The 12,960-nt window shown below is 41.5% G+C and overlaps 1 protein-coding gene across 1 annotated transcript in view; it reads right to left on the bottom strand.

Annotated features, from left to right (window-relative positions):
• Window positions 1–12,960, bottom strand: part of VAT1L (vesicle amine transport 1 like) — a 55,872-nt gene that overhangs the window by 22,768 nt on the left and 20,144 nt on the right. Inside the window, exons 4-7 of the mRNA XM_059856988.1 lie at window positions 11,529–11,671; window positions 9,271–9,374; window positions 8,379–8,434; window positions 6,495–6,689 (exon numbers count right to left, since the gene is read on the bottom strand). Of these exons, the coding sequence (XP_059712971.1) occupies window positions 6,495–6,689; window positions 8,379–8,434; window positions 9,271–9,374; window positions 11,529–11,671 (498 nt within the window). The remainder of the gene's footprint in view (window positions 1–6,494; window positions 6,690–8,378; window positions 8,435–9,270; window positions 9,375–11,528; window positions 11,672–12,960) is intronic.

Below are 12,960 nucleotides of genomic sequence, written 5' to 3'. Positions count from 1 at the left end.
TTAGACCTGTGTGTGTACAAGGAAACAGTGGTGATGGCCAGATAAAGCATTTAAATCTACTTTGAACTACAAGTATTTATTTCATCCAGTCAGAGGAACAGAATCCCCACGCAGGAAGAACAGAGAGAGTTCCAAGGCAGTATCAGAGGACAGGATATCTGCAGAGTTAACACCTGAGAGTTAACACCTGTCCATCAGGAAAGCTGTTCATGAACAACTGCCAAGAGGCTGTTCTCTCACAGAAAGACTCAAAAGGAGCAGAGTCTGCTCTGTGGTGCTGGAGGAGCAAGCACAGCACAGACACACTGCCAAGCTGTGGGAGCTTTCACACAATGAGCTGCACTTCTCTCCTTCGACACCACAGGGCTGCAAAGTAAATTGTTTTATGCTTATGAAAAAATTAATCTATTTCAGAGTGGGTTATTACTTTGGTGATAAATTTACTTCCACTTTTATTCTGGTACTCTGTTGTTTTGTATACCCTGAAGAATAAACACTGTAGAAGTCCTTGACTTCAAAAAAGGCATGATTTGTTCTGCTGGAGAATGTTTTCATCAAGTAAGAAAGACAAAAAAAACTCTGCACACATTATTATGACATTGTAACCATCAGAAAAAAAATTAGACCTGGGATTGTATTTAGTATTCCTAACAAGATACCAGCCCAATCTGGTATTATTAGATTGCTCTCTTTCTACATTAAAAGTAACTAATGGGTCAATTTTCTCTAGGTCTCACTCCAGCAATACATGACAGGCTTTCTGCCCTGAAGCCAAGCTCACAGAAATGCATAAATAGCTTTTGATGAAATTAAAGTCTCTCCTTTAGGGGGTTCACTGTTATTATTCTGCTATCATGGCTTTGAGATTTCCCATCCCCCTGCCTCTCAAATAATGATATTGCTGATATTTAACAGCCTGCACTGAGGTGGTAATTTATAGGAGAGGATGAGTTCAGTGGAAAAACACAGGTTTACAGTACCTGAATCCTTTGAAGCCAGTGAGCTGTGCTAAAACCAGACATATTGAGATTGCTTTGCCCTCCCCAAAAAATGCCATAAATTCTGTATGGAAAAGGTTCCTTCATCCTGGTCTTGTCACTGGATTTGGAACTCAATAAAGCTGTAATCCAAAAGTAGGGCTCCTACTCTTTTCCTTTGCCTGCTAACAACACTGATAGCTAATGCAGGGAACAAAGAGTGTGAGAACAGCTACCTATGACAAAATGTGCCTTTTACAGGAAATTTTTGTACCAGCAGGTACTCTATAATGTCACTGGAATGTGATCAGTTGCACTGCATTCCTTTAGCTTCAGGTTCTTAAACACAGCTTGGGATTCCTTAGCAAACTGCCAGAGAAAAGCTCTGGCTTCAAGAGCAGGAAATCTCACTTAGATAATCACTATATTTACAGCTAGAGCTGCTGATAGAGTAATTCCTTTACAAGGCACATTTTCTCATATGTTGCTGTTCTCACATGTATCTGTTCTGTGCATTTTCTACCAGTGTATTTGCACACAAAGGAAAAATAACACAAACCTTACAGGAAGATCTCTCATCATTATTCAGCAAAAAAAAAAAACCAAAAAAACCCCAGTGACTCAGTGCAGTGTTCAAAACAAACTAAATGAAGGTGCAGGGCTCTTTCCAGTTAAAAATATTCTATGTACTGACCACAAGGCACAGTCACTGGAGCTCTCTGATAGCCATAGCATGATCTGTAATGTTTAGTGCCTCAGTTCCACTGATTTTGGTCACAGCTGAGTGCCATGGTGTACTCCTGGGTCTGGGCTATGGTTTTGGCATGGCTGCTCCCTAAGAGAGGTGCTGCTAAAGGCATCATTGCATTACCACTACAAACCAGTGACACCTGGTGACATGCATACTTTGTACCAGCCAGGACATGATCACATTCCCCTCTTGCTCCTCAAGAGCAAGTAAGAGCTCTGTTGCACAGGTTCAGTATCTCATCACTCTCACTGACCCTAAAGCAGCAGGAGCCTTTGATGCCATTCCTGCTCCTAGCAGGGCCCTGCTTCAAATCCTCTGGGAGAGAGGAATGCAGTGAACCCTCTGGGACACAGCACAGACCTGTAGGCAGGATGTTTGTGCATAATCTCACTCATCACCCACATGGGTCAAAATGCCCAAGCCTGAAAACTGTCTGGCTGCTGAGAGTCCCCTTTGAAAGAAGCAGCTTCAGGTAAAGGGAAAGGTGCCCCAGATATTCTGATGACTTTGACCATGACTGGCAGTTCCTGGGCAAGAATTTGTGGGGTTTGTTTTACACCTGCTCAGTGATAACTTTGACTGCTGTAAACCACCAAAGAAGGCACATATAACTTCTGTGTCAATCTACCTTGGACATAAATTTTCTTTTGCAGCTATAAAGAGATGAAAAACTCAGAATTTTAATAGAAAAGTGCAGCGTGCATGTTTTTATTCAGCACACTAGATTTTTTTGAGAACTGTCAGTTTTCATCCTGCTTACTAATTGACTGCTGTGTAAAGCCAGATACTCAGAGACCCTCAGGAGAATGCTAATGCATAAATGCACAGTACAAATTAATCAGAATGAGTGGTAAACAGGCACTAACCAAGAAACAAGTAAAAAGATCAAAAATATTCACAGATTACAAATTCTGTTTTAAACTCTATATATAATGAAATGCAATCCTACCAGACAATCAGCTTTTTACTACAGAGCACCATTTTAAGCATGTGCCACTACAAATCATCTTATCTTTTAAACACTTGAATGCATAAACAAATAGTTGCAAAGCAGCAAGATATCTCACCAGCAGCTAATTTATTGTATGGCTTCATTCATCTCATGATGAGCAATTCCCAAGCTGTATTTCCATTTTAAAGTATCTGTGGATTTTGTTACTGTCTCTTTTAGTTAAATCCTTCATACTCTTCCACAATGAAGTGGTTCTAATTGCCTTCTTGAGACAAGACTTGGCTTTACTGGGATTTATGGATGTAAGTTTGAGAGTAAAATTACCCTTCCCAACCAAACAGCAGCAGCTAGCACAGCAGTACAAATGGTTTTGCTCCACAGCAGCAGTCAAGAATCTGGATCCAGAGCTCCCTTGTGTCAGCAGTAATCTGATGCACTGAAGAAAACTGAGTCACTTCTAAGCTCCTCTCCTCAGTCAGCTGGCTGCTTGTTTAGGCAGCTGGCACTGAAGGGGCAGGGCAATGCTTATCCTAAAACAAAGGCCAGTGCACCCAGGAATCCTTCCCCAGACTTTGTGGCCTCTGGATGCAGCCCTAAAGCAGAGAAAGGAGGACACTTAAAGGGTTTAAATCCTAAAGAGAATGATCTCATGGACACTCAGCAAACCTTCGTGGTTAGACAGGAACAGCATCAAATTAAGTCCATCTAATAATTTCTGAGCAGTTCTAGCTATAAAATAATTTGACAATCAACTGGACATCATTAACACAGACTGCATAATAGGCAAATGGGAATCTAATAACTTTCTCTAAGTTCTGCATTATTGCCACTTGAAATTGCCATTACAATATTCTCTCATCAGTATATTCTTTAAAATTCAGACTGTGTGCTCCTGTAGAAATTATTAAGAAATAAATGCTGTTCAAGGAACCATACCAGGCTTTTAGAAGAATGAAGAATTTTTTTTACACATCATGAAGACTGATCAAAACTGACACAAAGCTTGTCTCTGGCTATTCTCACATGCACTGGAACATAAAGCCCTCAGTTTTGGGGTCATCATTCAAGGAAAGCAGCCTTGAGCAGCAAAGGAGAACACCACTGTGGCTATACCTCATTGTCCTCTGCTCTGATTTGTGGCTGGAAACTGATACAGGACTGAAAAGAGCAGCATTTGTACTGTGATACAGCTTTGAAACAAAACCAGGTGTCTTCCATGTTGGCTTTAGAGAGTCTGCATTAATTTGTGAATTGATATTTTCACAAAAGAATCCATGAAAACAAATGCAGATGCAGAGGGAATAAAGAGAACTGAAGAGATGTGCTGGGGATGTGCCTTGAATACAGAGATCAAACCTACTATGCATGTGATGATACATTCAGGTATTTAAAATAAACCCTTTGGAAAGGTGTCCCATGGTGAAGGCTCCTTTGAGAATTTTCCTCACAATATTTTCATTTTCAATGTCCCTGACTGGATTCAAGGTAACCTCTAGGGTGGAAATGCTAGACAGGGGACACACGAATTCCCCATGAGGCTCTGGAAAAGGCAATATTCCTCCACAGAAAACCAATCAGCCATTCATTTTCAAATGCCAAGTAGGGAGTCCCCCTTTCTGCCACTCTCTAGTTAATGCCCATTCTCAGTGCTCTGATGGGACAGGAAGTTTCCTTAGGAAACCTGGTAAAAGCTGGTCCTGTATTGGTTTAGTGTCTAATAAACCTTCTGGGAGAGGGCAAATGAGAGTGGACTTTTGGAGCTCATCAAGTTTACCCAACAGGAAGTGAAAAAAAATCAAATGTCCACCTCTGAAAGGAGATGTTCAAGCTCTGGAATTAAAAATGAAAACCTACCAAAACAGAACAGAAATGCACCAACCTTTCCTCAGTCTAGTTCCATTTAGTCCTCAGCTATGACACATTCTCTGTGCACCATAACAACTTGAGAGTCAGCCCCATGTTATTTTTATGGCCACAAAAATATACCCCAAAAATAATAATGCCCTGGATGAGTAATATTACAGCAATACTTTGCAATCAAATAAACAACTCTTGCACTACCATATCCCCTAAGGTACAGCCAGACAGTTCCTCTGCCAGTTCCCAGACAGCTCATGGAAAGCCAGCAGGTGTGACAAATGAGCTGGAGTTTTCTAGCCTGTGCCTTACAACAGATGTATTTACACATAGCACGATCTACTGGTGGGGATGGTGCATGCTACTGCCAAATGAGAGATGAAATGTTATCAAACAGAAGTCTCCCAACAAATTCCCATCCTGTTGACTACTGAGATCAGCCTGCCATGTGTAATTTTTCATGTTATGGCATGTCCTCAATCAAGGACTGTTTAAGCTATTGTTACTATTTTAATTATCCTTCTCTTACTCACCAGTAGGTGAAAAGTTTGTGTTTTACATGAACAAAGAAACTGCAGAATGCCTGTCCAGAGACCTGTGCCACTCACATTTTTAAGCTCCTTCATAAGCTTACTCAATAATTAAATTCAAAAAGACACATCAAAACCATAAATCTGACCCCACTGCTGGTTCATACTGCTCTGCAAAGGGCTCTCCCTTCGAAGAGGATTTGGTCTTGCCTGAGCAGCTGCTCTTTATCCCAACATCTGACATTCCTGGAGCAGGTGGATGCCAAGAAGATCCCCTCAGGTGTCCCTGGGTGCTCTTGGTGACACTGTGGCCTCAGGCAGCCCTTCCAGAGGAAAAGGAGGGGGCTCCTGGGGAAGCTGTCACCAGGGAGAAGCCCACAGGGGCTGGGCCCTTTGCACCTCTGCCACCTGCAGTGGCACCCTGGGATGCACTGGGGCACTTGCAGGGACAGTACAGGCCACACTGGGCTCAGAAAAGAGCTCACAGGCCAGCCACAACCTTAGTAAAACACAGCCCTGCTCCTGGATTGAGGTGGTGGTGGTTACTCTTCCCTCGTGGCAACACCACCCACTGTGTTCCAGCACAGACAGGATTTTGTTGCAGCACCCTCTGAGCAGTGAAATACAACACTACAGACACAACCCCACTCAGCAGAGCTATCACACACACCCCCTAAGTGATGTGCCAGGCTCAGTGCACTTCACAGACACAGAAACCAGGAGTATTAATCTGCTGGTGCTCTATAATTGTGTTGTTTCTTCATATGGTAACTTCTGTTCACACCTCCAAAAATACTTCTCTTCCTTCACCAGCATCTTAACTGCAAATGTCTCAAACAGCTCTTTGAACAAGGGGTTTGTAACTGCCCAGGCTGTCAGCAGCTTGCTTTCTTTGCATGCCTTTAAGGAGAGCTGAGCAATTAGAGGAATTTTAAAAAGAACCATAAGAAATCCACACTCCACAATTGCAACTTAGATTTAAAGTGAGTTCTGATTTCTTTGGCTTTGACACTTTTCAATAAGTGCCAGAAAACCTGCAAACTTCCAAGGTTTGCTAGCCCAGCTGTGGCATTGAAATTAAAGCTTATGTATTTAAATGCATTCTGAGGAAAAAAATCTAACTTGTTTACAATTCCATTGTTTGCATTTCACTCTGCACTTGTTAGTCACATGTTTCATGCACTTAGGAAAAAGAAAGTTTTCTAAGATTGAAAAAACACATTTATTATTAGCATTTTCAATAAATATATACTTTAGAGAAATATGTGGATAACTGGATCTTGGATTTTACAAATAGCAGGGGCTCTAGAGACAACTTAGGCACACACTAAAAAGCTGAACACATTAATAACTAGAAAACATGTTTAAATATGATTTTAGCTCTAAAAGTGCATATTTTTCAGAAATCTCAAAATGAGGACTCCTACCTCTTCCAAAGCCCATAATGAATCAACCACAGGCTTGATCTTCTTACTGTTATACAGATTTAGGAGTTTGTCCATCACACCCTTGATCAGGCCACCTCGGTTCTGTTTGAAAAGTAGATTCAACAGGGAAAATCCAGCAATGACTTTGTTCTCCTCATACAGCTTGATAGGATTTACTTTCTCAACCTGCCACCACTGGAAACCAATGAACAACAGCATGGTTAGAAAAACATTCTCCAGGGTTTTTGTGCAGGGAAGTTCACAAGCAAGCTGCCTGTGCAGATGTGAGGAATGACTCATCTGCCAGGCCTGAAGCAGCAGCCAAGAGAAGCAGCCAGGATTTGATTTAGGGATGAGGAAAGGAGTGTGCAGCTGACTGACAAGCAGAGTGAAACACAAACTCGTGCTGGAGGAGGTCAGGGTGTGAGAAGGATGGTGGACACATCTGGCTTTGTGAGAGGGTCTGGCAGCAAGGAGTTTGGGATTCCTTCCCCTTCTGCTCTCCTGCTATCTCCAGACAGCCACTGGAGTGCCCAGATGTTCACTGCCACTCCTGGCCATGACTCTGCTCAGAACAAGGGAACCAGGCACTGCCTAGCAGTTATTTTACATCCATTATTATGTTTATGACACTTGAGCATACCTCACAGTATCTGATGAAAGGATTTTATTTCATTTAGCCCAAGAGCATCATTGAGAGTGAGAGATGCCACTTCCCTGCAAATTTCGTTTCAATGGGTAAATTTTTAATTAGAATTTTCATACAATTTTTATGAGTTAATTTTGCAGCACAATTACATAAAGACACTAGTTATAATTGTATACAAAATTTGTATGTTTTTTTTATTCCTTCAATTTATTTATATTTGTTCCATCAATAAATACCAACACTATCTGAAAAAGACTTCAGCAGAAATTAATTTCATTGGGCCAACCTACCCTGCACATTACATGCATCTGGATATTCTTACATTAGCAGTAAAAAGGCTGCACAGCAAAGATTACCTTGTTTTTGGTCACAAGTGTGTGACAGTGACAGGGATCCTCCCACTACAACCATTAAGACAATGTAGGAGGCAAAGAACAGCTCCTTGCTACAGTCTCTGATTTTTCTTGTTTTCAGCCAATTTCAGACTTTGAAGCCAATTCCTCCTGGGAAGGGGCTGTTGCTGGAAGCTCTAAATGAGATTTTGGCAAAAAGATCACAGGACAGATGTTCAGAAAAGACTTTTCCCTATGTTTTTCCTGTATGAAGGAATTACTTTCACTCCTGGTTAACTTATTTCTTGCTGGCAGTTTATATGTTTTATTTGTCCTACTTTTGATCTCTAGGATTTCTGCAAAGATTTCTGTTGTAGTAAGCTGAAGAAAAAAAAAATTTGAACTTTGAGTTTGTTGACATCATCAATTAGGAAACAAATGCCAGATCATGAACTCTTTGATGTCACTTGAACAGGGAGAACTGAAAAATGCTTTTCTGTATGAAACAAACCTCTGAAAATGTGGAAATGACTGGCCACAGGCACATTTAAGAGATTCATCTCCTTTAATTCACTGCATGGTCCTGACAGTGTTTTCAGATCCAAGGAACTTTCAGGGTACAGTTAATTGTATCCATGGATGTGATATTTTGCCACAAGTAAATAAATAATGCAGTCTGAACTCAGCTGTGTAGGAGCTCCATGTCTCACAGGCAATTTCAGTGGCAATGTGAAATGCACACAGATCCCAGTCTGGCCCAGCTGTGCTGCCAGGAGGAAACATGGCCCAAAACCACAACATCAGAAGGGACAACTCAGCAGAGATAAATGAAAATGATGAAGATGAAAATGCTACAGAAAAGACCAAAGTTAAAGGAAAGAGCACCATCACAGAGACACTTACTGATTTTGCAAAACTGAAGAAGCTTTTTGTCTCCCCAGTAACCATGTTAGATGAACCTGTAAAAGATGAGCACATTTACACACAACTTATTATTACAAGCTACAGCAGAGCATTTAGTGCATGTAAAATCATCTCTGTGATTCATATTTAAGAAAAAAAAGCCCAGGTTTAAAAGAGATTAGTAGAAATACTGTGAGAATAAAAAACAACAAAGAGGCCAAGGCAACCAAGCCCTCCAGGCTACAGGAATGCAGAGCTGACACTGACAATCTATCACCCTGGGGACAGGCTGGGTTCTGTTGGGCATCTTCCCACAAACACAGCAACCCCTTCAGCTGTGCCCTCCAGCAGGAGCTGCCCACACAGCAGGGCAGCCTGGCACAGCAGCAGGGCAGATGTGTCTGCCCCAAGTGAGGAGCAGTGCACCAACAGGAGTGGAAATCTGTGAACAGAAGCCTGGGTTGGAGTCCTCAAAGTCCTGTTAAATAAACCCAACAGCATTCTTCCTGAAATTGTCCTTCAAGCTTCCCTCTCACAAAAACCACACTGAAGTTTCCTTGGCCACACAAAGATTCCCAGAATGAGAGATCCAGCCTTTCTCCCATGCTTCTCCTGCATCACCCAATGCTGCTTAACAATCTCTACTGTAGGTTCACTTTCAATTTTGGATTTACTTTTCTAAATATTTTTTTAACTCTTTTTTTTTTTTTAATTACCATTTATTTATCAATAATTTAGTCCCATGGTCAGCTTCACTAAAACTCTTGATTGGAAATGATCAAACTGAGCAAGCACAGCATGTCAATCACCAGCTCTGGAAGAAGGGGTATGGATGCTTTTAAGCTCTGCAAATCTTTAGTTTTGAAATGTGTACCTGCTTTTTCCCACTCACCATATAAAATGTAAGTCCCAAGTGGTTTGAGAAGACTGAGGCCTTTCCCAGTATTTTCTCCACAAAGACAGTCCAAAACAATATCTACTCCATCTGCTGAGATTCTAAAACAAGGAAAAATCTCTTATTTGCAGCAAGATACACAGGGCTGGTCGGGGTCAGGCTGGTTGTTAACAAAATGCTAACATTTTCCAGGTCCTTTAGAAAGGACTCTAAGCTGAGACTTTGACTGTGAAAACTTTATCCTCATCAAAATACATTTCAGACTCATTCAGTGGAACAGTGCAAGTTCTTCAGGCTGGCCAACCCATGCCTCTTTGGCATTAAAGAGGGGCAAACCACCTCGTTCCCCCTTTTTCAGGGCTTTCAGTAAAATCATATTATCAAAAGACAGGCAACAGATAAAAACTTCTTTTTTGACTGAATGAAATACCAGAGAATGCTTGTATTGTGAATAGAGAAAAAGAACATTTTTCTCATTCACATCTAGTATTATTTTTCTGAATTTGTAAAGAAACAGATCTTATCATAATTTCTTTTCAGACAAAATTACTTGTAAAGTTATTTGCAGAATCTTCTTCTCCAGATATTTTATCAGCTAGATATCAGCTAAGGCTGAAATCAAGCATTAAGAGAAGTCACCAAGAGCTAGAAATCCAGCACAAGTGTTACAATCAGGCCATTTGGTGCTGTTTCAATAAACAGTTTGCATATTTATAACTTTCCAACAGCTCTGTCAATGCAATGTCAATATGATGCTGAAGAAGAAGAAAAATACACTGAATATCCTGATTTAGGCTTGTAGTGCATCTTTCAGCTTCCTCACAAAACAAAGGTGAGACCCAGACATCCACTGGTTACAAAAGCAGCAAAACCAGGCAGCTTCACCCCCTGGTACTGCTGCCACATTTGGGACAATGAATTGTTTCTATTCAGGCCACTGGATGAGCCCCCACTGTAAAGGAATACAAATTTTACAATGAAACAGCTTCTGGTGGCTTCCCTGGTTGAACTGATTCCTCATCCCCTATGGACATTTCCACATTCACAACATCTCTTATGGATTTTTTGGTTTTTTTTTTCCATTTGCTTGGAGTCATTGGTGGTTGTTTGGTTTTGTTCTGTTTTTTGAGTTTTCTCCCTGCTGAATGCCCCAGTGACCTGCAATGAAGCAGGTTCCTGCCACTGCCCTTTCTCCATCACAGCTCCATCCTTTTCTGCTCACAGATTTTTAAGAAGTGGACACTTTAAGCAGGACACAGTACCCAGCTAATATCCATCAAACCAAACAACACCATTCCCCTGGCTGCTGCTGCTGCCAAGAGACAATTTGTCCAAGCAGCATTCTCAGAATTACTGCTGTAGGTTTATTAAAAATCTTCTCAATGCAAAGGGAAAATGGAAGGATCTGAGTAACAAATCAGAGTACTGGCACATTCTACAGGGTGCCACTTGTGTCTTGCAATCAGGACTACTCTCTGAGCTGATATTAACCACCTCTGTGCCAGGAAAGAAGCACAAACTTTCCTGGCACAGAGGTGTTGAATATCACCTTGTTTAATACAACCTTGTTACACCCATGGTTTTTTAGCTCTTGTACCCACCCTGATTTCTCCTGCAATACCAGCCTGCAGTGCTAACAGCCCAGAGAGAAGTGCTGCCACCTCCACCAACACCAGTATCAACAGCTAGACAAACTGAAAAACAAAGTGTTTGAAAGCACATAAACAGAAACACACGCAGTGACTTCAAAAGGCAACAGGATGATTTTAATCTGAATGCAAACAAACAAAATCTAAGGGTCTGAAATTAAAGCAGACATCAAGTGCTCTGATATCAATCCCTGGCAGATGATAAAAACCCAGGCAGATGAAAGCACACCAGAGAACTCCAAAACCTGGATACCTTACAAATCCACTGAAAAGATCTTGTTTGGTGCATTCCAGTAGGCAAGTACATATGCAAATGAAGGCAAAGTACATCCTTCTGTTAGGACCTTTAAATTTCTTCCAATTAACTTACTTTGCTCACAACACATGTCCAAATAGGGACAGGGATTGAAAAATTTCATGTTGCTTCTCAAGACGTAGGGAGATGCTTACTATCCTGTCCCTAGTGGACAGATGGAATAACTGGAATAAACTACAGCTCCCAAACTCACAAATGCAGTATCTTCCCATCAATATGATCAGCCTGGTGCCTTTCATAGTACTTTTCCAGATACTCTACAGACCTGACTCAGGGAAACACAAGATTACCTTTTCACTTCTTGAACATAGTCTGCGTTCCTGTCAAACAGGTGAGTTACCGAGCTTTTGATCGCTTCATGTTTGAAAGATGAAGCTGTTCCAAAAACAGTAACATTGGGAATGGTTGTACAGAGCTGAGCAACAGCTTGACCCTGCAAACACATTATTATGTTAGTTCACTGACATGGAAATTGGATGACAGGGTTTGCAGCTGCCCATTCACTCCTGACACAGCAAAACCCGAGACCAAGCATTGCAAGCACTTCCCAAACCAGTTTATTTCCACTGAAATGCAGCTCAGCCACAGGAAAAAAGACACCTAAATCACCAGGATATTCTGAAGACAAAGCAGTCCTTATACAGCAGGATCATGTCTCCTTATTGTCTCAGTGGAAGACAGCAAGTTGCTGTAACAAGTGCTGCATAATAAAGAAAATCTGCTTTACCTCTTATTGATAACAATAGCTATTACTGACTATTCAAAATGCAGGAAAAGCCCCCAGTCACACTAAGAGAGGTCTGCTTAGGCAGGGCCCCAGGCTCAAAACTGATCAACAGCAGAAGGGATAAAACAGCCTAGAGCATGTCCAGGAAAATCATTCTTCCTCCTGGTCTGGGCAGGAACCCAGTGGCATCCATCAGATGCTATGCCAACCTTTAGGTAGCACTTGGGGCATTGAAGAATTTGTGCAATCAGGTGTCTGCACTTTGAGTTTCCAGTTTTGGGCCCCAGAAGGCCTTTATTGAATTTTGACCTCTAATTTCATGAGGCTGAGAGAAGGGAAGCTTAACAGCTGAGCCATCTAGATTTCAAAAACCATCCTAAAAGGTCATCTTACTATGACCCTAGGTTTTTTTTCACTCTTAAAACACCAACAAAAGGAAACCAGATGTTTGGTAGCCATGCCCTCCCTCTTCTTGCAACCACATTATTCCACTGGAGCCAGCACAGTTACATGGATATACCCAGAAGTTAAAAAAATGGCATTGTCATTCTAAAAAAACTGTGAGATGGAATTCAGCAGACTCTTACCTACATCTACAGCCTAAAGATTGTCATTTGTAAACTGTATCCATGACTAGTAAAACCACCCAGGGACAAACACATCTCTGCTCACTCCAACCAGAAACCCTGATTATTAGTTGTACATCCCAGTAATTAGCACTTGGGTTTTATTTAGAGCAGGATAATTAGCTAACCCTGCATACCCTGGAGGTCTTGGCATCCTCATGGATTCTGCTGAATGTGACTCCAAGCTGAGCATCACCAGAGAGGGCAAGGTTATTATTTATAAATGGTGGCACCCAGGAATTTCAGAGAGGTTTCCTGCTGGGTTACTCAGTAAATGCCTGCTCAGCAAGGCACAGCTTAGGAGATCCTTTAGACAGGCAAACAGACACAGAAAAGAGAGCAAGAGAAGGGATCATTCTCATTCCTGCT

Source organism: Haemorhous mexicanus, chromosome 12 (assembly GCF_027477595.1).
Source record: "Haemorhous mexicanus isolate bHaeMex1 chromosome 12, bHaeMex1.pri, whole genome shotgun sequence".
NCBI lineage: Eukaryota > Metazoa > Chordata > Aves > Passeriformes > Fringillidae > Haemorhous > Haemorhous mexicanus.
This window is presented reverse-complemented; position numbering and strand designations above follow the sequence as displayed.